The sequence below is a fragment of the Protopterus annectens genome, chromosome 9.part0 (assembly GCF_019279795.1).
Source record: "Protopterus annectens isolate FY-2018-M chromosome 9.part0, PAN1.0, whole genome shotgun sequence".
In the NCBI taxonomy this organism is placed as follows: Eukaryota; Metazoa; Chordata; order Ceratodontiformes; family Protopteridae; genus Protopterus; species Protopterus annectens.
This window is the reverse complement of record NC_056743.1, coordinates 113516858-113544246: the sequence shown is the minus strand read 5'-3', so window position 1 is coordinate 113544246 and position 27389 is coordinate 113516858. Positions and strand designations below refer to the sequence as shown.

The 27389-nt window shown below is 40.0% G+C and overlaps 1 protein-coding gene across 1 annotated transcript in view; it reads left to right on the top strand.

The window, feature by feature from the left end:
- LOC122811072 (diacylglycerol kinase zeta-like) overlaps positions 1-27389 on the top strand; it is a 3109428-nt gene that overhangs the window by 2373454 nt on the left and 708585 nt on the right. Inside the window, exon 26 of the mRNA XM_044082630.1 lies at positions 12554-12744. Within this exon, the coding sequence (XP_043938565.1) occupies positions 12554-12744 (191 nt within the window). The remainder of the gene's footprint in view (positions 1-12553; positions 12745-27389) is intronic.

Genomic DNA, 27389 nt, shown 5'->3' with positions numbered 1-27389 from the left:
TGTGCCCATAGCCACACCAACCTTCTGTATGTAGTAATCATTGCAAAAAATTAACACATTGTGTTCAAGAATAATCTCAAGCAATGTACATATGAGATTCACCTTATCATTAGCAGTGTTTTTCCTACAAAGTAGTTCCCTGACATTCTCTATACCCCAATCATTGGGGATGACAGTGAAAAGAGACTCTATATCTAGAGTCACAAACAGACAGGGACCCAAAATAACTTCCATGTAATTATTTAACTCACTGAGAAAACTCTTGGTGTCTTTCAACACAGTGTGACAGTCATTTAAAACAATGTGTAGGTTCTTTTCTACAAATATTGAAAGAGGCTCAGTGACCCAGCCCCTACTCGAAACAATCGGTTGCATTCGGGGGGTTAACACATTCTTATGTATTTTGGGTAGACCATACACTATAGGAACAACAGGATATTCAACCTTGAGATACTCAAATAACTGTTCAGAAATCATACCAGTTATGAGTAAATCAAATATTAAAAACTGTACTTTTTCAATAACACCTTTCAATACCTGTGCGGATATAGTGTCGTATGTACCAACATCGCTCAAATGATTCAACATACATTCCATGTACTTGTCTTTATCTATAACAACAATACTGCCCCTTTGTCTGCTGGTCGTATCTCAATGCTGCTTATTTGTTTAAGTTCAAGTAAGGCTTGTATTTCTGCAGCTGACATGTTGGTAAAACTATTGGTATGTTTGTCTGCAAATTTCTCCCTCAATTGCTTGTCACAGATGTTAATAAACAGATCAGTCGTGGGATTGCTAGGTGGTATGTATGTATTTGGTTTTTTGAAAACACAATCTTTACTATTAGAATTACTAAACATAGTTTTAAGGGTAAGAGTTCTACCAAATAGACGTAAATCTTTGAGTACTTCTGTTAAGTCCGCTTTCTGGGCTGGAACGAATGTCAAGCCTCTGTTTAGAACAGAAAGTTGCATTTCAGTCATATTTATAGAAGAAATATTAAGTACTAAACCTGCTTGTGTCTCTTTCCTGCCCTCATTGTTTCTTCCTCGCTGTGCAAATGCCACATCCATGGATTCTGTGGGTGATTTCTGGACCTGCCCCTTATTGGAAGGGGATCTTTCAATAAAAAACGACCTGTAAGGAACCAGATAACCCTGGGCCCTGCTCAGTCCTGCTAGGGCTTTTACGAGGCACCATGTTAGATTTAGGTTTAACAGATACCTCATTACCCTCGTTTGAAAAATGACTGCAAACTGCAGTATTCTTATTGCATTCAGTATATCTTTAAATCTCAATGGCCTTATTCAAAGTTAAATCACTGTCATGAAACAAAATCTTTCTCACAGCATCATCTTTAATACCACACACAAGTCTTTCTTTTCTGAACTCATCCCTTAAATCACCAAATGTGCACGTATTAGCCTTGTTTCTCAAGTCAGATATATATGCTGCAAAAGTTTCACCAGGCATTTGATCCCTTGTGTGAAATAAGTGCCCTTTCATTGTAACATTTCTCGGGGGGGGTTACACATTTCTCTAAATTTATGCTTTAAGCACTCTGGATCCTCCATTGACTCAGCCGGCACAACAATATGACAATTTTCCTTCTCTCCCACATAGATAACAGGTGCTTACACAAATAAACATTTCCTTTCAGTGGCTTCTGACACAGGTAAATTAAGTAGAATACATGCCTTTGTATGGTCATCTTTATCAGAAAATGCAGTCTGTATGAAAATGTCATACTCTTGCTCAAACACTCTCCACCTCTCAACATTATTACTGACAAACACAAGTGCATTAGGTTTTCAAAATCCATCTGCAATGCCCACAAAGTGTATACAAACAAAGTGAAAAATGACCTTTGTAATTATGTACGAATGAACTGTTCTGTGAGCTTGTAATAACATTCAAATGCACAATAAACTCTTTGAAATACTGTACTTTACAAAATATACTCTGAAATGGCTATATTCTGTGAAACAACTTTACTCTAACCCTGCACAAACATGTGGACACTTTATATACTTCTGATAACTTGGATATCTTTGCTTAACACGAAAAATACATGCTTTTCAAAAATGCCATGGTTTCCTTTTATTTTATTAATTTTATGCAGTTCGGACTTTATTTCAAACATTTTCTGTAGTAATCCGAATACTTTTGTCAATATTGTACATATCAGTTTATGCATATATCGTTTAGAACATTCTGTTTGCCTCATTTCATATTTTACAAATAAGAAATAGTGCTGAGCAAGTTTTAATGTCTAAAAATTGTTTCCGACCTGTTTTGTGAAGTATGCACATTTTAGAGATGACACTGCTGTATATTCCACCTGTCCCATGCAAGTGCCTTAAGTCCTTTTCACCATACCACCTCTAACTTCACGTTCTTTAGACATGCCGCTTCTGAGACCATCTCGCTCGTCCCATAGAAGACAAGCAGTTGGGGTATTTTGTTTAGATGTTTTAATACATAGAAACACATCAGGACGGATAGCAGCATCATAAAATACAAATGAGCTGGCCAGCAAACGGACCTTATGTACATGCATGGGTACATCTCAACAGCTAACTACAAAATGGCAGTCAGACTTGCACGTGCTCAGTATTTATAGACTTGTGCAAGCCCTTTAATAGCTTCTTAAAGGTACATACAGACACATTGATCTACATATAGTAATACTAAAGTTAGATGTTTGATAGATTTGTGGTTTGGTGGTTTTAATTAAGAAAAGAGGGAGATAGGGTGCCTGATAGTGGTATATTGTTTTCATTAATTATGAATGTGAAAGGATCAAACATGTTAAATGAAATGAGAGATGGTACATATTTTAAGAATAGTGTTTATGTTCCAAATTGTATTTCTTATGGAGATTATGTTATAGTTAAATATAGAAGTAGACTAGGGATAGAAAAAATGTTGGAATGTGTTATAAAATATTTAGGAGGTGTTTGGATATAACTTATTAAAGAAAGGAGTAGGATTTTAGGAGAAGAAAGAAAGATAGGAGGGGCTACAATTCTTTAAAGATGATGTAAGTTTATTAGGAATACAATTTGGGAATAAAGTAGTAGTGGAGGAACAATGGGGAAAGTATGATAATTAAAATGATTGGAAGTATGTGGAAAACCTTTAGATTGTTATAGAAGAAGGTTTATTTGATTAATTCTATTATTATGGGGAAATTTGTTATTTAACAAATATGTATGTATATCTATACACTCACATGTGTGTGTGTGTGTGTGTGTGTGTATGTATATATATAAAATAATATTACTAGTCATAAGAAACAATGCTAAAAAGTTATATTTTGTTGATTTTTTGTGGTTCCAGGTTGAACCCGGAGAAAGGAGGGGTGTTATGAAAGAAGAAATAAATCCTGTGCTTAATTTTATTTCTTTGCGTTTATTTAAATCATTAAAGGAAATGGAGAATAGAAGAAAATGAATTGTTTTAGGATTTTTGAAGTAAAATATGGGTAGTAGTAGAAATGTAAGGGAAAATTAAAAACTAAGGAGTAGTGAAAATGGGGAAATAATGGAGTATCAGAAAAATATGGTTATGGGCGTCACGCCTAAAAGACTTACAGGTAACACAACATGAGTGGTAAAAGGATATTGTTAGTAAATGGTAAAGAGTTAGTCCATAGGAGAGGTTAGATAATAATATTATTGAAGCAAATAAAGTGAGAAAAATAGATTTAGAAATTTGGTAGACTATCAAGATTTTTTATAGAGATTAGGAATAAATAAGCTGCTGGTCCAGATAAATATGTTGTATGACATAATGTCTCAAAGATTGTTTTGTAATGATTTAGAAACTGTATGACATGTATTTCTTTATTGTGAAAGAGTACAAAAGTTAGGAAAAGTGTAATAAAAGAAAGGGTGTTGGAGGTATAAAAAGGTTAAAGACATAAATATGAATATGATTTTTGTTTGTTTTTAAGGGGTAAGAGTTAGAAAAAAATTATAAAAACATGATACAGGTTTTTGCAGAATATCCAGATTTTTGTCTCATATGGTTGGTCCATTCCTCCAAAAATTTGTAGTGTTCTGTTAAATTACTGGAGATTGAAGTCATTAAATAATGACAGACATTTGAGTTTCAGCTTTCATAACCTTCAGAAAATACATGCTAATGGAAACCCTGTTATTCTAGCAACTTTCTGAGTTTATAAGAACATTTAAAATCCATCCATATATTTGGTCCTTTGTTTCCTTATAATTTGTGGCTGTGTCCAGATTTCTTGTGCAAAGGGATCGAGAGTTAGGGAAAGCTCTTAACTGATGCTGCCAGGGTATCGCTCATTTGCTTTCACTCTTCAGTGTTTCTCTTTGTCTGACACACACACACGCACACACATGCACACACACACACACACACACACACACACACACACACACACACACACACACACACACACACACACACACACACACACACACAGTCTCTTCTGCTTTCATGCATGCATTCGCTCGCACACTCAGCCAACAACATAAATGCACATACTTTTTTCTGTTTCATTCATTTTTTTTTACACTCGCTAAACAGCAAAAATAACTGCTTAATGATTGTAAAATAATAGCTTGAACAAACTCAATCTCTTACTCATACACACATAGACTTTCACACACACATACATAAATACCTACACACTTTTTTTTTATATTCATTTTTTCTTCTTTTTTATTTTACACTGGCTAAACAGCAAAATTGCTGCTTAGCGACCATAAAATAATGGCAGCTGTTAGTTTTTTTTTCAGTCCGAGTTCCACAGCATCTTGATATGCTGCTGTGAAGTGACATACTCATTTTTCAGCAGGCATTACCTGCAGATTAACACCCTGTTGGAGAACGTTCGTTTTTCAAGTCATGATGTGATCTACAGGTCGCCCATTCTCTAATGATTCTGAGCATACTTTACAACCAACTATGGATTGTATAGAAGAAGAGGAAGGAAAGTAGTGTCAAGGCAGTGATGATGTTCAAAGCTCAGGAAATGAGGAAAGAGATGACACCTCTACCAGTGTTGGTAAGAGGATACAAAAAAGTAAGTTGAGACAAGGGGCAAATAAGCATTCTATTAAGAAAGGGAAAGGATAGTCTTGTTATTATTAGTTTAAGTATGAATAACTTGATTAATGAATGTCACAGATTACAGATTTTGAATTATGCACAGGTAGGAACTGATATTATCTATTTACTTGATGTAAGATTAATTACAGATTTACAAAAAAAAGCAGACTTGATTTTTTTGGTGGCACAAACTTGTTTGGAGCTTTGGAAGAGATTTGTACTCTAGTATAGTTATTTTGTTTAAATCCAGTATTTCTTTGTTAGACATCTTTATTGCTGTTCCAGGACAAATTATTTGTGATATGGGATTTCTAGACTCATTGTTTGTTTTTACTAATGGAAAATCTATGGAAGACTTATTTAGTTTATTGCAAATTTTTCAAGTGTTAATTGTCCCATTATTATTGTAGAAGATTGAAGCTGCCATAAGAGAGCTAATGATAAAGTTGATAAATAATGATAAAGTGCAGTTGTGAAGTTAGTGAATGAGATATTGGACAGCCTTATTTTAGGACCATACAAAGAACCAACCTATCATAGAGGTAAATTTTCCACTGAGATTAGTTATTTTTCTTATAGAGAGTCTTTCTCTTTGATTTCTTTTCATTTTTTATTCATGTAAATATACAGTGGATGTAAAAAGTGTATATACCCCTGTTAACATGCCAGGTTTTTGTGATATAAAAAAATGAGACCACAATAAATCATTTCAAAACATTTCCCACCTTTAATGTGACCTATAATATACAGTTCAATTGAAAAACAAAGAAATCTGTTGGGGGAAAAATATAAAAAAGAAAACACATACAATAAGCTGGTTGCATAAGTGTGCACACCCTTAAACTAATACTTTATTGAAGCACCTTTTGATTTAATTACAGCAGTCAGTCTTAGTACACACCTGCCATCAATTAAAGAGACTGATTAACCCCAAATAAAGTTCAAACATTTTCTGTAGTAATCCAAATAATCCAAATACTTTAATCAATATCGTACATATCAGTTTAAGCAGGATTTTCCTGACATTTACTCAACTGCCTGCTACAGCAAAAGTCATGGTTCGCAGAGAAGTTACAAAGCATCAAATGGATCTCATTGTTGAAAGGCATCAGTCAGGAGAAGGGTACAAAAAAATTTCCACAGCATTGATAAACCAAGGAACACAGTGAAGACGGTCATCAAAAAGTGGTGAAAATATGGGACAACAGAGAAGTTGCAAAGAACTGGACATCCCTCCAAAATTGATGAAAAGACAAGATGAAAACTGGTCAGGGAGGCTGCAACACTGAAGGAGCTGCAGGAATTTCTAGCAAGTACTGGTTGTGTACTATATGTGACAACAATCTCCTGTATTCTCCATATGTCTGGACTATGAGGTAGGGTTGCAAGATGGAAGCCTTTTCTTACACAGAAAAATATCCAGGCCCAACTAAAATTTGCAAAACACTACATCAGGTCTCCCAAATACATGTGGGAAAATGTGTTATGGTCTGATGAGACCAAGGTTGAACTTTTTGGCCACAATTCCAAAAGATACGTTTGGCACAAAAACAACACTTCACATCACCAAAAGAACATCATCCCCACAGTGAAGCATAGTAGTGACAGTGTCATGCTCTGGAGTTGATTTCCTTCAGCTGGAACTAGGCTTTAGTCAAGGTGGAGGGAATTATGAACAGTTCCAAATACCAGTCACTTTTGGCCCAAAACCATCAGGCATCTGCTAGAAAGCTGAAAATGAAGAGGAATTTCACCTTTCAGCATGACATTGACATCAAGCATATATTCAAATCAATAAAAGAATGGCTTCATCAGAAGAAAATTAAAGATTTGGAATGGGCCAGCCAGAGCACAGACCTAAATCCAATAGAAAATTTGTGGGGTGACCTGAAGAGGGCTGTGCACAATAGATGCCTTTACAGTCTGACAGATTTGGAGTGCTTTTGCAAGGAAGAGTGGGCAAATATTGCCAAGTCAAGATGTGCCATGCTGATAGACTCCTACACAAGAAGACTGAATGCTGTAATTAAATCAAAAGGTGCTTTAACAAAGTATTAGTTTAAGGGTGTGCACACTTATGCAACCAGCTTGTTGTACGTTTTTTTATTTTTCCCCTAACAGATTTGTTTTTCAATTGAATTGTACAGGTTATAGGTCACATTAAAGGTGGGAAAAGTTTTGAAATGATTTATTGTGGTCTCATTTTTTTATATCACAAAAAACAGGCATTTTAACATGGGCGTGTACACTTTTTATATCCACTGTAAATGATCATATGGCTTTGTTTTTGAGCTTGTTATGCAGGTTCACTGATGGCAGTCTTCTTGGAAGTGAATGACATGATGGAAAGGAGTAGCCTGAATATTGTGTGTGTTAAGATAAGGTAGAAGAACAGTTCATCGGTGTATCATAGCCTGAGAGTCAGAGTCAACTGTTCAGGTGGAGGACAGATTAGAAATAGTGTGGGAAATATGCAAGAGAGTTTTCTGATGACTGTGAGAGCTGTCATCAGTATCACGGACAGCTCATGGCAGTAAAACTCTAGTGTGAATACAAAGCAGTCTTCATGATCTCAGCTTATGCCCAACAGCAGGACTATGATCACAAGGGAAAGAGGGCATTCTAGTAGCAGTTCTAGGACCTCATTGATAGAATGCATTGGTCTTGATAATAAGTGACTTGAATGATCATAACTTTAGCCATTACATGGTTTTCTAAGAGAGAGACAGTAACAAGATGACATAAGGAGAATGGCCAGCATGTACCTCAGTTAGTCTTCCTTGTAGGTGAGGTCACTGAGGTCATATCAAAGTTGCAGAGTCATCCCTAGTGAAGCAGCTGGCCCCAGCATGAACCACCAGTGACTACAGTCACCTCTGAGGCAATAGTCAGAGGAGGTTGCAAGGTCAACAGAGACTAGTCTGAAGACGTGGAGTAATACTGACTGGCACAAAAGCATATAATTTCAAACAAGTACTCATGGCTCTAGCACCTCAAGGAGAAGACGATATAGGTGGAGCAGAAGGAAGAAGAAGAATGGCCTAATCTCAAAGCAGGATATTTGAGCCAAGTATGGAAATGCATAAAGAAAACTGAATTTGTAGCACAGAACTCTAGGAAGTTAACAAAAGAAAGGAGGAACGCAGGAAGTACTGGGAGATTGAAAAGACATGCCAAGCTAAGAAATACTCGTTGTTTAACAAAGAGGCTAAGAGAGTTGTCATAGTGGAAACAAAAAGGTAAAAAACCTGTACCAACTTCTGGAAAGCTATGCTTTAGCTAGCATAAAGAACTAACAAGTTTGCAAGCCAATGAAGAAAGCTGAAGTTAGATAGCAGATGCCATTCATAAGGGATGCCAGCAACAATCTAACAAGCAATTCAGAGAACATGAAGGCCAGATGGAAGTACTTCAGTAAACTTGTAAGTGAAGAAAACCCCACAGAATGTGTACTGCATGGTTCAGTTAACTGTGCAAATGTAAGTACTGTTTGAATCCTTACTTAGATGTCTATCTTCAAACTACAATGTCTAAATAATAGAGTAGTGATTGCTAAATTGTATTTTTTTTTATTGACAGTAATATCATTGGCATATTTTTTACATTAGATGACTGTGTTATGTTTCAAGAGCACTGGCGTCCACTTGTATTTTTCACAAGAAATTTTAGGTAACTAAAACAAGGACACTAAAACTGTTAGTGACTGCATCTGATGTGCTTTTCATTTTATAAGTACTAGGTTGGACAAGTTGAGCCTCAAACACTGTTAAATTTAAATGTTTATGTTATCAGTCGTATGAAACAAGAGTAGATTTGGCTGATTTAGTATCCATTTTAACCAAGAAGTGTTACATTATGTTTATACCCGCATTACTTAGGAGTCTTTTGCAGAAAGGAGTAGGTTATGCTCAGTTTTACTTCTGACTGGTAAAGTTTCATCCTGAGACCAAATCCTAAGAAATCAAATGCTTTAGTGTGAACAGAGTAAATCCCACCATAATTTGTCTCAGTGTTTTGGATTATTATGTTTATTCCATGACAGTTACTGTAGTTAAGTGTTCTGTTTTTCTGAAATGGGTGCAGTTTAACTAAACAAGTGTCTCCCATTTACAGCATGCTGCAGGTGAGGTTTTAATGTCTTTTAAGCTTTAAATGAATGTTTTTTGACTACGTATAATACTGGAAGAAATGAGGATGAGTTTGTAGGTTGCAAACAGGAAAATATACTTCATATGCTCTGTATGTTTTTGTTAGATGAATGAAAGGTTTCCCCGGTGAGCTTTCTAAAATTAGAATGAGGGGAGAGCAGCTATGAACAGTAGTTAGAAACTGAATGATTAAATTTTATTTGCTCAGAAACAGTGTACACCACTTCAATTGTTTTAAGAGAAAATTAGGACTTATCATGAATAAGAACCAAAGGAACTCCTTCACTTGTCTTCACAAGAAAATGTATTCCAAAAACAGTTTAACATTTTCAGCCCTAACAACAAATGAGCTTTATCACAACTGTTAATAGCATTCTCATCCTTATGTTAAAAACTAAAACTCATTCATCTGATCAGCAATAGCCAATCAAAACCATCAAATAAAATTAGCATGCACAAAATTTTAAAGTGATAGAACACTTAAATGATAATGTGTGTGCACCATTGTTTACACACACACTTATCTATAGTTAATATTCCAAAGATTTTAGTTTCAAGACTGGCAGTATGGAAACATTGCCTTTGATTCTTTGAAACTTTGTGACATTAAGTCTGAGTTGTAAAAACAGTTCTCATTAGTGTCTGCATGTCCAGAGACATCCTCTTTCAGACATATTCACTTTGCTAATAAAAAAAAAACTTCTTGTAGTTTGAGCAAGTAAGAAAACACTGTTAACATTCTCCTTCTTAATATCTGCAACATGCTCATAAACCCTTTCTTTAAAGGGACACTTTGTTTTCCCAACATAATATACATCGCAGGAAAGACAGTGTGTGAGGTATACTACTGCTGGGGTGTTGTAGCTGCATCTACCAGGGCAAAGGACTGTCCTCTGTTAATTTAACTGAGACATTTGTTGTGTCATAAATATACCTACATTGTCACCACATCCCACGTTTAGGCATTTTGCCATTGCAAGTGATAGAAATAGCCAATGAACTCTGTATTGTGGTCTTAATATTATGTGCCTTCTAAAAACAATTTTTGGTTCAACACCTAAGGTTTGAATGAGGTTCAAGGGCGTAGCTTTTCTGCCCAGTTGAATTTTACAGATGTGTCCTGCATCCACTGAAAAAGTTGTAATGGAAGAGTCAGAGGTCCTAGTTTGGTCCTAGCTTGAAATGCAGTGCTACTTGATAGTGAACTCTTAACTCTTTCAGAATGGGTTTGTAAACCAGACATCTTACTCTAGTCACTGCAGCTGCCAACTCATCAGTGAATTAAACTTTGTATTGTCTGTTGACAAGTATGTTTTTAAGTACAGACATTTCTTCTAAAAATACACTATCCAAGAAAATAATTTGGGACAGTCATTATTTGTCCTTTCACAAGTCTATGCTTCTGATGAAAAGGTAGCAGCTGGTGTAGAGGAGATAGGTGTTAATAAAGGTTGGTTTACGATACAAGGAAAATAGAAAACAGTGGATGTTTGATTTCAAAAGATAGTGTGTCCCAAGTAATGAATACTATTTAGCAAAAAATAATAGATGTAGTATTAAAAAAAGTAAATTCATTGGTAGAGCCTGACCATAACATGAAAGTGTCATCTTGATCTAAGATGCAGTATAATCATGGCTTTAAATGTTGTGTTGTGTCTTTCGGCTTTTCCTGGTTAGGGGTCGCCACAGCAGAACTCCGGTCTGCTAATGATTGGTAGTTGATTTTTACGTGCCGAGTTACCAGCCCTGATGCACAACCTTCAACGAAGGTACACCCATTCACGCATGTCTCCACGCAGAAGACGCTGTAGCTGTGAATCAAACCGGACAGCATCTTACTGTGAGGCGACAACACTACCGCAGCACCACCTGAACAAATAAAAACATATTTCTTCTCCCAGTGCTTAAGCATTAGGCTGGCATGAATGGGTGCCACTGCTGCACCTATTGCCACACTGATGTGTTGCTGAAAGTGTTCACCTTTGAAAAAGATAAAAATTGTTTTTCCGTGTCTTGTCCATAAAACTTTCTATAAGCCTGACATCTGTTGTATTTAATGCTGTGTGCTTTGGAAAAGAATACATAAACCATACAGAGAGATACTTGGTAAGATTGGACTCAAAGTGTAAGTATTTGTGCAACAGTAACAGAAATCAGACAACTGAATGAGTCTATTGCCAAAGACTTGGTGTTAAAGTTACACCAAATCCAGTAACAAAGGATTTATGGCATTTGTTGGCATCCCTTTCCAAGGTAGAATATTCTGACAACTTGTTAGTTACCGACATCATAAATTTGTACATAAACCACTCCGTCTCTATATTATGAGGAATAACTGCGTATTCTGTGGCAAAACACAGACATTTCTTTTGTCCCTCAGTACTTTGGATGTGGATCTTTTTGCAACCCTTAGAGTTAACAGTTGTTCAGTAATGATGGGATTAACAACAAAACCATTTGATTAGGATTAAATTATTAAAAACGATAACACAGTTGTAGTACTATGTACTGGAATGCACATTAAAGTTCAAGAGTATGTAGTGGGGTGGAGTGGCACAGTAACTGTATATTGTCTGCCGGAATGATTATATATTATCATTTGCTTCTGTGATTAAAGCCAAAATAACTGATATGTTGCAGTTAAGTTCCTAAGCAGCATCCCTAAGAGGTACTGGATTTCATTTCCTTTCACTTTGTTTCACCATTGTAATGCAAAACTTATAATCACAACATAGCAACCTTGACTTTGTTACTCACTCCATGTAAATAGAGTTATCATTTGATGGTTTTGTTTGGTAGCTGTATCTTTGGTCCCAATTTTCTTTAGCATTGTTAGGATAAAGCAGATAATTCTTCCCTTGTTTTTTTGTTTTCTGATTTTTAAATGCAAATTGGGCACAAGAGATAGAAGGAAGATATCCAAATTTTAACTTGTAAAACATAAAAACTTTGATTCTTCACTGACTGTTGAGGTGTTTTTGGATTAGCCAATAAGTGCTGAAATATTTCATAGTAACTGAGTGTAAACAACTAAAATTTAGAAATATGATGTGGCATACTGTTCTATGTCAAGGGCTTTGATTGATAAGTCTCCTTAGGCTTCCTCCTGTACATATATACTAGTGTTGAGTGCATCAGCAGTTGTTTAATGCTTCTTAAGTACAGCATATCTGATTACATTAAACTCATCACCCAGGTATTATTTCACATGAATTTCCTTCTCTTACTTCATTGTATTAAGTCATAGTAGAAAGGGGTTGTGAAAATGATGAGCCCTGAAGTCTAACTTAAACTTAAAATCCCTCTGTCTCTTTCAGGAGCATCTTCACTACATGACAGACATTTCTCAAGATGAGCTGTATATTCTGGACCCTGAACTAGTGATCACCCAGACTGTTGGTACTTCACCTGCTATGCCAGATCTTGTTGACTCATCATCAGGAACCTCTTCACACCACTTTGCTTTCCCTTCCTCCTCATCATCACCACCTTCATCTCCAATGCCCAGGTAAGGCATGGAGGAAATGGGATGGATCTGTATGTACCGATACAACTTTTAGCGTATTTATCAATTAAAATTTAACAGTTAATGCTTGTCATCAAAGTGAGCTGAAATAATTCTACATGTGGCTTTTCTTCTATAGGCTCATTCTTGATATATATATTTTTCTAGATTCAGTCTTGAGTTTTCGTTATTAGGTGTATTCTTTGACCTGTGTTTGTCATCCTATGAGTAATGGTTAAAGTTGTTGAAGTGTTTATATTTATCCATGTAATCTCATCTATGTTTTGTAATGAAAGTCATATGTACGATGTGTTTCATAAGCTATATTTTCCATGATTACTTTGCCCCAAGAAATGTCTGGAAGTTTGATTTGTACTCCCCCATTTTTGAATTTATAAGTTGATTCATTTATTTCCCATTCCATAAACTGAAACTGTTTTCCAGAATGTCCTTTAAGTATGTCCATATCATAAATTCTGTGTATTACAAATAAGTGCTAAAATGTAAAATGTAAATAGGTCTTTTTTTCTGTGGTGTATCTATCCAGTAATTTAGAGAAAGAAAAATAGAGCCTGTACAGTATACAAAGAAACAATACAGTCTATGCATTTCATTCAAGCGCAATTTAAAGAGCCAACCCTGTTGTGGAACATCTAAGTTAGAGCGCTTGACTGAAACAAAATATTCTGGAAAATGTATGCAGGAACAACTTTAAAAATGGACTTAATAGTTTAACCTGCCTGTATTTGAATGACCAGTAATTGTTATCCTGTGTACCACAGTTACAGTCTAGATGCATTGCTGAGATAGAGATCACACAGTACAGAAAATTTAGTATGGCTACAAAAGCCACAGACTGAATTTTGTTAGAGGCATTAACTAGTGTTGCCACCTTTTCATCCTTCTTTTTCCTGACAAGCCGTACTTCCTGTGATGATGTGAGGTATTGCCAGCTACGCCATGTGAAGTAGTGCAGTGGATGTATAACATATGCCAGGTTAGCCAGCTGGAGTTTTGTAAAGAATTATATGTTATTTGTATATCAAACTAATTTGTACAGATGCTTGTGTTGAAAATGTATTTGTAAAACTGCTTGTTTTAAAAATGTACCAACAGTGGATCCTGCTGGACAGAAAGAAAAATGCACCTGCAGGTCAGACTGTATTGTAACTGTTGAAAATATTATTGTAACAATGGATACTGGAAGAGAAGAGGGTAAGCTCAGTCTCAGCTAACTTTTAGAAAAATATCCTGAAATTAAATTACTTAATTTAGGCCATAAAGATTGTATCTCACAGGTCTCGTAACCAGAGACAAAAAGTCTGTAATAGGAAGCCTTCTGCATTGTCCTTAGCAGTGAACTTATTGCTACCTTGGAAGGGTGGAAGTGTTGAAATGGTTTTATGGCTTCCAGATGCTATAACACATCTTAGCAAAGCTCTATCTGTGTGTATGGTAACACATGTGTGAAATTCTGGTTCAGTTTCTAGTAAAGAGGATAGTGTGAGAACCAAAATCAAATGACCAGATGTGTGTGATGTAATTCTGTAAAACAGCAGAAAATGTATGTTTTAATACTAGATGAGACTGAAGTCTCAGAGCAGTCTGTTTTGTAACCTGACAAAGAAGAATCTCTCACTGCCTTCATCTTGCCTTGCTCTAGTAAGTGAACTAGGGAATAGTAATTATTTAGATCAGTCAGGAAAATATAGTAAGATTAGTTAAGTGCTGTTTTTCTGTATGTGTGTGAATCTATTCATCTGTGTTATTTAAATATTTCCTGTGCTGAGACTCTGGTGTTTATTGTAAACAGAAATTTAGTATTTTCATGCACTTTTATTATTATTTATTATTAAAAAATTTTCAGCTTTTCATTAGGTCTAGTCCTTTAGAGAATATTTGAAACTTTGAGAGTACTTGTATTTATTTGGTGACACTGTGGCCACTCCTGAAAGCTCTACTGCATTGGTCAAACACTACCATTTGTGTTAGTGTTAATTTCACTCAGTATAATTGAATACCCTTGTAAGAGCCTTAGAGCTGGCTTTGGAGTGTCTGGTGGCAGTAACTACCTTGTAGTCTGAGCAGAGGGGCATAGCGAATAAATCTGTGCCAGCCTATCCCAGGTGTGTGTGTGTGTGTGTGTGTGTGTGTGTGTGTGTGTGCATGCATACTTGAGTGTGTGTGTGTGTGTGTGTGTGTGTGTGTGTGTGTGTGTGTGTGTGTGTGTGTGTGTGTGTGTGTGTGTGTATGTGGCTATACCATAGAAGATGACATGTCACAGCCAATGATTCTGTTCACTTAATACAAACTCATTTTCCCAATATGCCATGACCAAATTACCGTAGCTGTTGGCCCATAGCTGCACCCTACTTTTGCCAATAATGGTCAGTTCGATAGACAAAGATGTTATTCTCCAGTATAATTCTCATTAATGAGCAGATTTGTGAGATAGTAGGGCCATCAAAATCCATATGTGTTCTCAAAAGTTCCTGAATAGATCTTATGCCATATTCATTGCCTATCGCTGTAAATAAACTTTTTACATCCATTGTTACTAGTAAATGAAAAAAGGCTCAGCTGTTCCGGGTATAATGCACGAAAAACTTTTATTGCACAAACCACAGAAGGTAGACTTCACACAAATAACGCTACTACAGTTGTCTTATACGTTCTCGTCAGCTAACTTCATCAGAATGAATAACCACATCAATTCCTCCCTATATATGCATTTGTAATTTAATTTAATCCAATCAAGTCATCCAACCCATTAAATACACTTAATTAAGTGTGTAATGTCAAACAGCATAAAAGACAGACTTGTGACTATAAAATTTCAAGTGTTGCTAAAATCACAACCAATAAATAATACATATACTGTTGATACATAGAACTTGTAAATAAGTTATATAAGTAACATGTACAAATGTTAAAAGTTGTATATATAACTTAAAAAGTTTGTATAAACTCCTAAATTATAATAAATGAGAATCTTGTGCAATAGCACCATCTTGTGGTGATAGTTGATAAAATTAATAGCAAAAGGTATCCCGCGGTGGTGGTGCTGCGGTAGCGTTGTCGCCTCACAGTAAGATGCTGTCCAGTTCGATTCTCAGCTAGAGCGTCTTCTGCGTGGAGACATGCGTGAATGGGCGTACCTTTGTTGAAGGTTGTGCGTCAGGGCTGGTAACTCGGCACGTAAAATTCAACTACCAATCATTAGCGGACCGGAGTTGCGCTGTGGCGACCCCTAACCGTGAAAAGCCGAAAGACACAACAACAACAATTAATTTTTTAAAAAGAGAATGAATATCTAAGCATGTTAAATAGTAGATATTTATTCAACAATCAACATAAGTTAAAATCTTATAAAAATTATATAGATATACACAAATTTTATATTATATTATAATTTTGCAGATCTTTCTTTGTGTTTATCCATTGTTACTAGTATAAGGCCTTTTCTTCCATCCAAATGCGTTACAGAATCGTGTAATATATGTAGAAAATGAGACACATCTCTAAGAACTGCTCTCATCCTAGGTAGAGCCTTCTTTAGTTGAAATTCCACAAAAATGGAAGCTGGCTCAGTGAGCCAGTCTCTTCCAGATACTATTGGATGTAGTGATGGAGCATCTCTGTTTTTGTGTATTTTGCATAATCCACTAATAACCGGAGTTACTGGATTGTTAACTCTCAAATAGTCATACAAGGCTTCTGTGATGCCTCTCATCATTAACATGTTATCCAAGGTGTCATTAACTTTCTTTATTGTGGTCTTTACTTCCCATTTAGGTATCTTCTTGTATGTAGTCTCATCACTAAGCATTTTCAGCATTCTGTCATGATAGTCTTTAGTTTACATTATCATGATAGCTCCTCCCTTATCAGCTGGTTTGATGGTTAAGTCTCTGTTCTATGACATCTCTTGTAGTGCTTCCCTTTCATGTCGATTCAAGTTGTAAAAAACATGATTATTGTTGCCTCCATATTGTAGTTGTGTTACTTCCTTTTCACAGACATGCATAAAGGTCTCTGTCATAGAGTGAGAAGAGGGCATAAAATACACTCTACTTTCTGAAATCATTCAAATTATAATCATTCCCAAAATAATGCCTTAAGGCAACATTCCTGCCAAAACATGTAATATCTACTGTAAATTGTCTCTACCTTGACTGAAGTGCAGGAATAAAAGAAAGTCCTTTATTCAAAAGAGAAATTTGTGCCTGTGTCACCTGACTATTTGATAAATTCGCTATCAAGGACTCTCTAAATTCACTCACATTGTTAATTTCTGTCTCTTCTTGCTCCTGCTGTGAGACCGACATCTGTGTACTAAAGGTTGTTTCAATAGAACAGGAAGACCCAAAAAAACGGCATGTAAAGAGCTTTATCCTTGGGTCTAGTGCTCAACTCCACATCAGTGCCAGTTGTGTTCTCAAAACGGCATGCAAAGAGCTTTATTCTTGGGTCTAGTGCTCAACTCCACATCAGTGCCGGTTCTGTTCTCAGTCTGTTTCCTCTCTCCAATCTGATGGTTGCTGTAATTGGCCATACTGCTCAATGGGTCTAAGGTGGATTTAAGATGCGCAGTGCGATCTACAACTCCTTGCACTGTGACAGACTCATCATTCCTTACATTATTCATATGGAGGGAAGGGTTTATCATGGATGAGTGCTATAGTACACAATTGGTCCCATTAGGATTGGATTCTTCCTTATTTCTCTCCTTGTGGTATTATCTTGTGATTTTGGCCATTGAGAAATGTTCCCATCTCTGAAGTCTTGATAATCACTGACTAACTTCTTGATTTTAACATTTTTCATTTTACTGTCATATATCAGACTGTATTGCAATGTTTCTACCTTGTTTAAAAAACTCTTTGGAAGCGTTATTTTCTCTAGTTCTACTTGTTTAGCTTATATGAAACTTGCTGTTTCTTCTTCCATAGGACAGAAAACATCTATCAACAGTCTCATATAGTGAAAACTGGTTTTAAGATTAATAGCTTGCCATTTGACAAGTAGATCAAGATATGAGTTGCCGTAGATAGGCAGACACTCGCTCTCAGTTCCCTAGGTATAGCACGATGATGCAAACAAGCCGTGAGATGGAAACATTGCCATTGCAGGCATTTGAGCTTGTATGCAGCATTTTCCACCTCTTCAAAAATTCTGTCAAAGTTCTCATTATTACAAGGCTTATCTGCTTCTTCCACAGACACATCACTCAAATTTAGTTTTAACAGCAGGTTAACTGGAGTCCCAGGTACACCAGTTAAAGTTCTATTGGTACAAAACAAAATATTACTTCTCTGTTGTTTATCTCCCACTAGATCAAGTCCAGTATCTAAACTCTCTGCCATGTGTGGATTAGTGTAAGTAATCAGCAGAACAAACAAAAAACTGTAACAACTGAAGACTTCAGGCCTTATACTAGTAACAATGGATGTAAAACGTTTAATGTTAAGTTGTCAATCTCGCCTTCATTCTTGCTGGATGGGTTCGGAGCTGATCCTCGGCTCCGACTCGGCCAATACTAAAGCTCGAGAGCTAATTCCACCGGCTCGAGGCTCCCCTATATCCCACAATGCTAGGCGGTAACTACCCAGATCTCGTTTGCCGCTATAGCTGACGAGGTGCTTTTCTACCTGCTCAGGCAGGTGAGTGAGAGTTTTTACCATAATAGGTATTTCTTAACCCCCTTTTTTTTTCATACCATAACCTTTTTAGTTTAATTAATATTTAGATAAATCGACCCCTGTTTTTTCGGGTCTATATTCCCTTCCTTTTCTTCCCTTAACTTGTAGGCCTTCGGCCCCCCTTCCCCCAGTCCTTTAGTGACTAAATTAGTAGTTTTTTGTTAAGGGCTTGTATGTGTGTTTGTGGCTTTGTGTTAGCCTTAATATTTTAATAATTTCTTCAGTAGAGGGTGTGTCTGTAGTGTGTTTATGTTTTCAGGCACTCCTTTCACGATGTCAAAAGACTCTAAGGTCTCAGGCTTCAAGAAGTGTGACTCGTGCTGTCAGAAAATGTCTCTGACAGATGGTCACACTTCTTGTGTGTATTGCCTGGGACCTTTGCACCTGCAGGACTCTTGTGCTGTTTGTCATGGTTTTAGCCCTAGAGTCCTGCAGGAACGCAAGAATAAATTAATCTTGTGGGGCTTATTAAAGCCTGAAGGCCCCCCAACTCGGTCTGTGTCGGGGAAGCCTTCTAAAACTTCCAAACAGTCGGCTCCGGTTTCTGAGTCGACTGCTAAAAAGGTTAGGTCGGCTTCGACATCGGTTCCGGCCGGAGCCAATGTTTCCAAGCCTCATACTGTTACCTCGGCTCCGGCTGGAGCCGAGGCTGATAAAACTCCGTTGGCTCCGATACTCTTATCGGAGCCACAGTCTAGGAAGAGATCCAGATCCCCCTCTATCGACTCCGTGCATTCGGCGCCAGGATCCCCTCTTCTTTCCGAACGGAGCCATAAAACTCATTCCTCACAGTCTTCCAGGTTATCTGACCACGATTTGCAAAGGGTAGTGAGTAGACTTCTCAAGTCCGAGGCACTGGCCCAAATGCTGCATAGCCCGACTCAGCAGTCAGTGGCTATTTCCGTTCCTCAATACATTCCTCCTCCGACTCCTTTGAGTTCGGAGCCAGGGCTTGTCGGAGCCATGACTGTCGGTGCATCGGATCCGATACCTTCCCTTTCGGCTCTGTCGTCTGCTCCGATCTCCTCCTTGGAGGGATCTCGGCGCCAAGCTTCCCTCGTCTGCTCCGAGGGGGCGAGTGGCATCGGACCCTTGTCCGACCCCGCTCTCCCTCTCGGGGCTTCGGCGCTGGTGAGTTTGGCTCCGACATCGGCTTCGGAGCCGTCCCTGTCGGTGCTGGGGGCGGTCCTTGTCTCTTCGGAGCGGGGGCCTCTGGCCTTGCCTGACAGGGGTGCCTTCGAGGTCATGCGGAGCATGCTAGAACCAGGTTCTGCCCCACAGTCGGCTCCTTCAGCCCCCCCATCTACAGTGCCTGTGGTGATTTCTACTCACCCCCTTGTCTCAGACCGCAGAGAGCCAATTCCTCAAGTTTCCCCATTGGGAATTTCCTCCTCTTCCGAGGCCTCTCCTGACCCGGTAGGAGATCCCCCTAGGAAGAGGCAGTGCAAGAGGAAGCACATTGACTCCCCTGAGTCTATCACCTCTGACACTGACTTAGAGGAATCTGAAGGTTCCCTCGATCCCCTCTGAGGATGTCTCCTTTGCTGACATCCTTGAGATCCTCAAACAGAGGGGGAACTGGCCAGCCCTTAACCCTTCGGAGGATGAGTCAGTGTATCTTGAGGCGTTTGGCTCTCGCCCTTCTACCTCCTGGGTGTCCCCCCCTTTGACCCCCTTATGGAAGTGGTGGCAAGGAAGGCTTGGACGGCTCCTGATTCAGTGGAACCCACCCCGAGGAGACCATCTAAATTTATTATTGCCCCTAGAGATAAAGATTTTTTATCCAAAGGTGTCCCTGTTGATGCCATGGTGGTGGCTGCGGCCACTAAGAAGGAGTTAGCTGATCCTTCGGTTCCTGTCCATCCTCCTAATAAGGAATCTAGGACCATGGACAGGTACGGCAAGTGGATGTTCTCATCAGCGACCTTTTCAATGCGTTCACTGAATTACTTATGCCACTTCACTTGTCTCCAGAGAGATTTACTCAAGGATATGGGTGAACTGATAAAGGATCCTACAGCTGAGGGGTTCAAAGACACAATGAACTCCCAGTTGGCAACCCTGAATTCCATCGTTAACTCCTCCATGCGGCTGGTCTCATATGTTGCAGATGGGGCGAGTAGAGCCGCAGGCACAGGTGTTGCCTTACGACGTCACGCCTGGATGCGGCTATGCAACTTTGCGGACCCTTTCAAGGCGTCCTTCACCGATTCTCCCTTTGATGGATCATCCTTGTTTGGTCCACAGATGAAGGATACATTGACCAGGTGCGAGGTAGAAGGTAAGACTCTCTCTGCCATAGGAGTCCGTTTTTCTACCCCTTCTAGACCCTATCCCAAAGGTCAGAGGGGAGGAAAGATGTGGTTCCGCAAACAATCCCAGGGAGTCTCATCTGATGCACAAGGTCGATTCCCCTCTAGAGGCAGAGGGGGGAATAATAATAGATGCCGCCCTAGAGGCAGAGGAGGTCTGCAAAACCAGGGTAGCAGAGAAATGTTCTCTGACAAACCCTTTCAGCATCCCTGAGGGGCTGCCCGGCTGTCCACCTTCGGAGGCAGTCGGGGGAAGGTTATCCCTGTACCCAAAAGCCTGGCTTTCCCTTACTCAAGACAAATGGGTACAGTCGATCATATCCGAGGGTTACAAAATTCCCTTTATTCACATCCCATCTCAACCCAAAAGATCCCTTCCAGACGTTCCACCCGGTCTAAGGGAACAAGCAGCATTAGACATTTCAAAGCTGCTATCAAAAAGAGCTATCCAATCAGTCCCAGCAGACCAGCAAGGATCCAGAATCTACTCCAAATTCTTTTTGGTACCAAAAAAACAGGGGACTGGAGACCCATACTGGATCTCAGCTACTTAAACAAGTATGTCAGAAAAACAAAATTCCGGATGGTCACGCTACAGTCCATTCTACCCTTCTTGGGTCAGGACAATTGGATGTGCTCGATAGATCTTCAGGACGCGTACTACCACATCAAGATGAACAGATGCTCCAGGAGATATCTCCGCTTCAGGCTGGGAGCCAGTCACTACCAGTTCAGGGTCCTGCCCTTTGGTCTCACTACAGCCCCCCGTGTGTTTACCAAATGCATGGCAGTGGTCACGGCTCACTTGAGACATCAAGGATTCCAGGTGTTTCCATATTTAGACGACTGGCTCCTTACTGCCACCACCAGACATCAGCTTCTTCTATCCAGAGACTTCACCATCCAATCTTGCCAAGCTCTAGGCATTTCGATAAATTTCGAAAAATCTGCCTTGTCGCCTTGTCAATCTATTACCTTTATAGGTGCCACCTTAGACACACTCAATCTTTCAGCCAGACTCACAGAGCAGAGAGTGTCAGACATTCGAAAGCAAGTTTCCCTTCTCTTACAATGCAACAAAGTCAAAGCCAGACTAGTTTTGAAGGTGTTAGGACTCATGGCAGCAGCTATTCCCCTTCTCCCCTTAGCTCGCTTTCACATGAGGATCCTCCAATGGATGCTGTTTACTCAGTGGTCCTTTCAACAGCTCCCGATGTCCCATACCATATTGATAACTCAATCATGCAAGAATCAACTGTCTTGGTGGATCACATCACCTCAACTTCTCCGAGGAAGACCCTTCACTCCCCCCCCCCCAGTCACCACGTTGACTACAGACGCCTCCCTGATCGGGTGTGGGGGGGGGCATTATCAGGGCAGGACAGTCCAAGGCACGTGGCAACCTTTCGAGTGCCATTTGCACATAAACGTCTTAGAGATGAGAGCAGTGCTTTTAGTGTTGCAAGCCCTTCACGACTGTCTTCCCACTGAGACTATTGCAATTCAAACGGGCAACATGTCCGTAGTGTGGTACATCAACAAACAAGGCAGAACCAGATCATACCCTTTATGTCGAGAGGCACTCAGACTTTGGCAATGGGCGATCTCTTCTCAGCGTTTTCTGATAGCAACGCACATTCCCGGGAAATCCAACGTTATTGCAGACAAATTGAGCAGAGCAATTCTCATGCCCCACAAGTGGTCTCTAAAGAAATCAGTTCTAGAAGAAGTATTCCTAAGATGGGGCCAGCCTTGCTACGATCTTTTTGCTACTCCCCAAAACAGCAAGTGTCACGACTTCTTCACTCTCTTCCCGTTACCAGGCCATCCCACCAGAGACGCTCTAGTCCACGATTGGCCCCAGGGACTTCTATATGCCTTTCCCCCCTTTCCAATGATATCTCAACTAATTCAGAAAGCCATCGCCTTGAGAGTGACAATGATCCTCATTGCCCCTTACTGGCCTTGACAAATATGGTTTCCGTTTCTTCATCGTTACCTTTTGGAGCAGCCTTGACATCTGGACCCAGTACCAGATCTGATAACCCACCAGTCGGGTCAGCTGCACCATTCTCTGCCTTCTCTAAACCTCACAGCGTGGTTTCTCCGATTCCAACCTTAGCCAGGCTTCCCTCGATATCTCGCTCTGTCCGAGATATCTTGATAGCCTCTCATAAATCTTCTACCCGGAAGATTTATAGTAGCAAATGGAAACGCTTCTCTTTTTGGGCAACATCAAAAAACATAGATCCCTTTACTGCACCTATCCAGTCTATTCTAGACTTTCTAGCAGAACTCTTTCATTTAGGATCATCTGCATCTACCATTAGAGTTCAATTGGCTGCCATATCTAATTTTCATGTTGGTGTTTCAGAGTCTAGCATCATGGCTCACAAACTCTGTAAAGCCTTTTAAGGCGTATTTCTTCTCAAACCTCCAATCAAAGATCCCCGCCTCAATGGGATTTGAACTTGGTTCTGGCATCCTTAATCCTTCCCCCTTTGAACCGGCTTCATGTTCTCTGAAGTTGCTTTCTTGGAAGACACTTTTTCTGGTAGCTATAACTTCAGCGAGAAGGGTATCTGAACTCCATGCTCTGTGCAGTCGTCCTCCTTACTTAGTGTTTCAAAAAGATAGGGTATCCCTCAGTACTAATCCATCCTTTTTGCCTAAAGTTTCCTCTCAAGTAAACCTAAACCAAATTATTGATCTCCCCGTCTTTTTCCCTAACTATTCGAACAGGTCGGAACAAAAGCTACATTTTTTGGATGTTCATCGCCAACTTAGATATTACTTAGACAGGACTAAACAATTCAGGAAATCTAATCAATTGTTTCTGTCATATACGAAAGGGAAATTGGGCCTTCCTGTTACTAAAGTATCCCTCTCTAGATGGCTCACCTCTACAATTATCTTCATCTGTGAGAGCAGACATCAAAAACTACCCTCAAGACCTAGAGCTCATTCAACTAGGGCATTAGCTACATCCGTAGCTTTTCAGGATAGGCTGCCAATAGATTCCATTTGTGCAGCAGCCACCTGGGCTTCTCCTCATACATTCATTTCACATTACAAATTGGACATGGTTTCCAGAAGCTGTGCCAATTTTGGTTCCACTGTTCTCAAGAGTCTGTTCCGATAGGCCACCCGGGATAAGGTGCTAGGGACGCGGTCCCATCCAGCAAGAATGAAGGCGAGATTGACAACTTAACATTAAGAAGTTATGTACCTACCATAACGTTCCATGTTAGTTGTCTTCTCGCCTTCTTTCTTGCGTCCCACCCTCCTTCCCCCAAGCCTGGACAGACCGACAGGAATTCAGTTTGTGTTCTTCCTCTGGAAGTCGTCATTCCCACACATTCTTCCACCTCTTTTCTCCTTTCTGAGGTCTGCGATACCTTTTACGCAGGTTGTTTTGAGGTGGGTTTCCCTACTCCATTCTATGGAGACTAGGGTTGCTTGGTATAGCTATCAAACGAGATCTGAGTAGTTACCGCCTAGCATTGTGGGATATAGGGGAGCCTCGAGCCGGTGGAATTAGCTCTCGAGCTTTAGTATTGGCCGAGTCGGAGCCGAGGATCGGCTCCGAACCCATCCAGCAAGAAAGAAGGCGAGAAGAAGACAACTAACATGGAACGTTATGGTAGGTACATAACTTCTTATTTACAGTGATACCCAGTGAATATGGGATAAGATCTATTCAGGAACTTTTGCGAGCACATACGGATTTTGATGGCCACTATCTCTCAAATCTGCTCATTAATGAGAATTATACTGGAGAATATTTTTTTTTTCTACGGAACTGACCATTATTGGCAAAAGTGGGGTGTAGCTATGGGCACTTCATGCGGTGGGTTGAGGTGGCACAGGCTATAGGCAGGTGAGTCTGGCTGGGTAAATGTAAGACTTACTTGGGGAAGCTTCACAACCACCTACTGATAGCTGTGTTAGGCGCACAGAGAAAGGCAGCAGCAATGCATGACTGAGAACAGAGATTAGGTGCAGCATTAGCCTACCAAGATACCATCTAGGGGTCTGTGTGAGGTGCAGTACAAACACTAAGATTCAGCTCAGATAGAGGGAGATTATGCTGTGAAGCACTCATAGGTAAGTAGTAGGCTATCTGCCCAGGGGCATTTATAAGCCTAGCCAGAATATGTTGGATTTTGCCACCCCCTTAGATTAGTTCCCTGTGCCTCCATCCAGTAGAGCCATTAGTTCCCTGCGCCATTGTCCAGCAGAGCCATTAGTTCCCTGCACCTCTGTCCAGCAGAGCCAGTGCAGTGATCCCCGGGGTAAATTTTCTGTTTCCCATCCACCCGTCAAGGTTTCTCTTGAAGAGTGTTAGTGAGGGGCTCTGCCTGATGTATATTGGAATCCTGTTCCAAAGCATGGGGAATCTCTGGGATAGGACTCTATCCCTCCAGCATGTCCTATCTATCGTTGTGGTGAGGTTTATGTCTCTAGAGCGTGTGGCTCTCTGGGATTTGTTTTTTTTAGGTGGAGCATGTCCATCAATTCTGGGTTGGACATGGCCTTGTATGTCAGGCAGAGATCACCTCTGAGTAAGCGGTATGCAACCGAGTACAGCTGGAATTTCTTGAGTCGGGCTGCATAGGGCATCTGTTTGAGGCCAGTAATCCTCTTGGTGAGGTACTTTTGTGGCCTTTCCAGCTGTTGCAGGTGTCTTGTAAGGTACATCCCAAATGGGGCTTTGTATTCTATGATGGGTCTAATGAGTGATGAGTAGAGAGGCACAATAACCTCTTTTGTTCTAGATGCAAACCCTTTTGTGATTAGGTGGGCCACATAGAAGGATTTTCTAACCACATTGGCAATATGATTATCAAAGGAGAGATTACTATCTACTTGGGTCCCCAGATCCGTTATTACATTTTCTGTATTTAGGGGACTGCCACCTATGTGGTAGTTCACGGGTACTTTGTTTTTTCCAAAGAGGATGACTATGCACTTTTTGGCATTTAGCTTGAGGCCATGATTTTGACACCAGGTATCCGTCTCAGTGAGACCCATCTGGAGGATGTCTGTATCAGCCGGAGAATCAGTTATGGCCCCTAGTTTGCAGTCGTCTGTGAACTTGGTCAGCCATAGTCCTCCTATGCTTGCCTGTACCTCTGAGAAGTATATACCAAACAGGGAAGGTCGTAGGACTGAGCCCTGGGGGATGCCACTTGTAATTGGTTTAGAGTCGGACATAGAGCCTGCAACTCTCACCATGTGGGTTCTATCCATGAGCCAGTTGGCAACCCATCTCGTGACGTAGGGGTTTATGTTCAAGCTGGTGAGCTTGTCTATAATACTAGAATGGGGAATGGTGTCAAAAGCCTTTGCAAGGTCTAGGTAGGCTGTGTGGACCTCTTTTCCCTCGTCTAATTCCTTGGTAACCATCTCAAAGAAATCCACCAGGTTTAGGAAGCATGATCTGCCCTTAACAAAACCAAACTGGGTAGGGTCCAAGGTTTGGAGGTTCCCAATGTCTCTGTTAATGAGTTCCATGATGATGAGTTCCATAGCCTTGCAGACCAGGCTAATCAGGCTTATAGGGCGATAGTTCCTGGGGTCCATTGTGGCTCCACCTTTGTGGAGCGGGATAACTGTTGCTATACGTCACTCTGTGGGTACATAGCCTGTAGAGAGGCTGAGTTTGAACAGTGTGTTTAGGTGGGGGGTTAGTTCATTTTGGAGCTCTTGTAAGACACAGCCTGGGACCCCATCCGGTTCCATTGAAGCTGTGTTTTTGGCTTTGGATAGGGCTGTTTTAACCTGTGTGTCATAGTTGATGGGGCCCTACATTCTTCTGGTATGGTTATGGGCCCTTTAGGAGGTGAGAGGGGGTTGACGTTTGCACCAAACCTGTCTGCCAGAATGTTTGCAGTATCAGTCGGTTCAGTGCATTTTGTGCCATTCTGCACTAACTCAGAGCAGATCTGAGAGTTTCTACTTAGGTTCTTGACATAGCTAAAGAGCACTTTGTGGTTATCTTTGGAGTCATTGGCAATTTTTCTTTCGAAACTAGCCTTGGATGATTTAATGAGGGATCATAGTTTCTTGCTGATACTGATCAGGGATGTCTTTCCTTCTTGGGATTTTACTCTTTTCTGTACTAGTTTCCTCCTTCTGTTGTGTAGCTTGTTTATGGCAGGGGTCCACCAGACTGGTTTCCTTTTCTTGGAGGAGTGAGTCTTGGTTTTACTTAGGATAGCACAATCCATGCATTCCTGCAGATGCTCATAGAGTGCCTTTGTAAAGGTTTCAGCAGCTTGGACAGCATTGTCCTTTAGCATGGGGGCTGTGAACCTTTCCACTTCGGTCTTAAGTAATGTGAAGTTTGCTTTTGAAAAGTGTTTCATGGTGGTTTCCTTGATTGGGGGTGGGGGTGAAATGTGGATATCCACAGTGATTAGTCTGTGGTCTGATCTAACCAGCGAGGGGTTGACCTTCGTTGTGGAACACCGATCGCCCATGTTGGTGATGACCAGGTCCAATATGTTGTTCCCCATGGTGGGGGTCTTGACCAGTTGATCCAGGGCGTTTGAGTTTATAAATTCTCGGAAGCATTGGGCAAGGGAGTTAGTACTTGAGTAGTTCTCCCAGTTTATGTTTGGGTAATTGA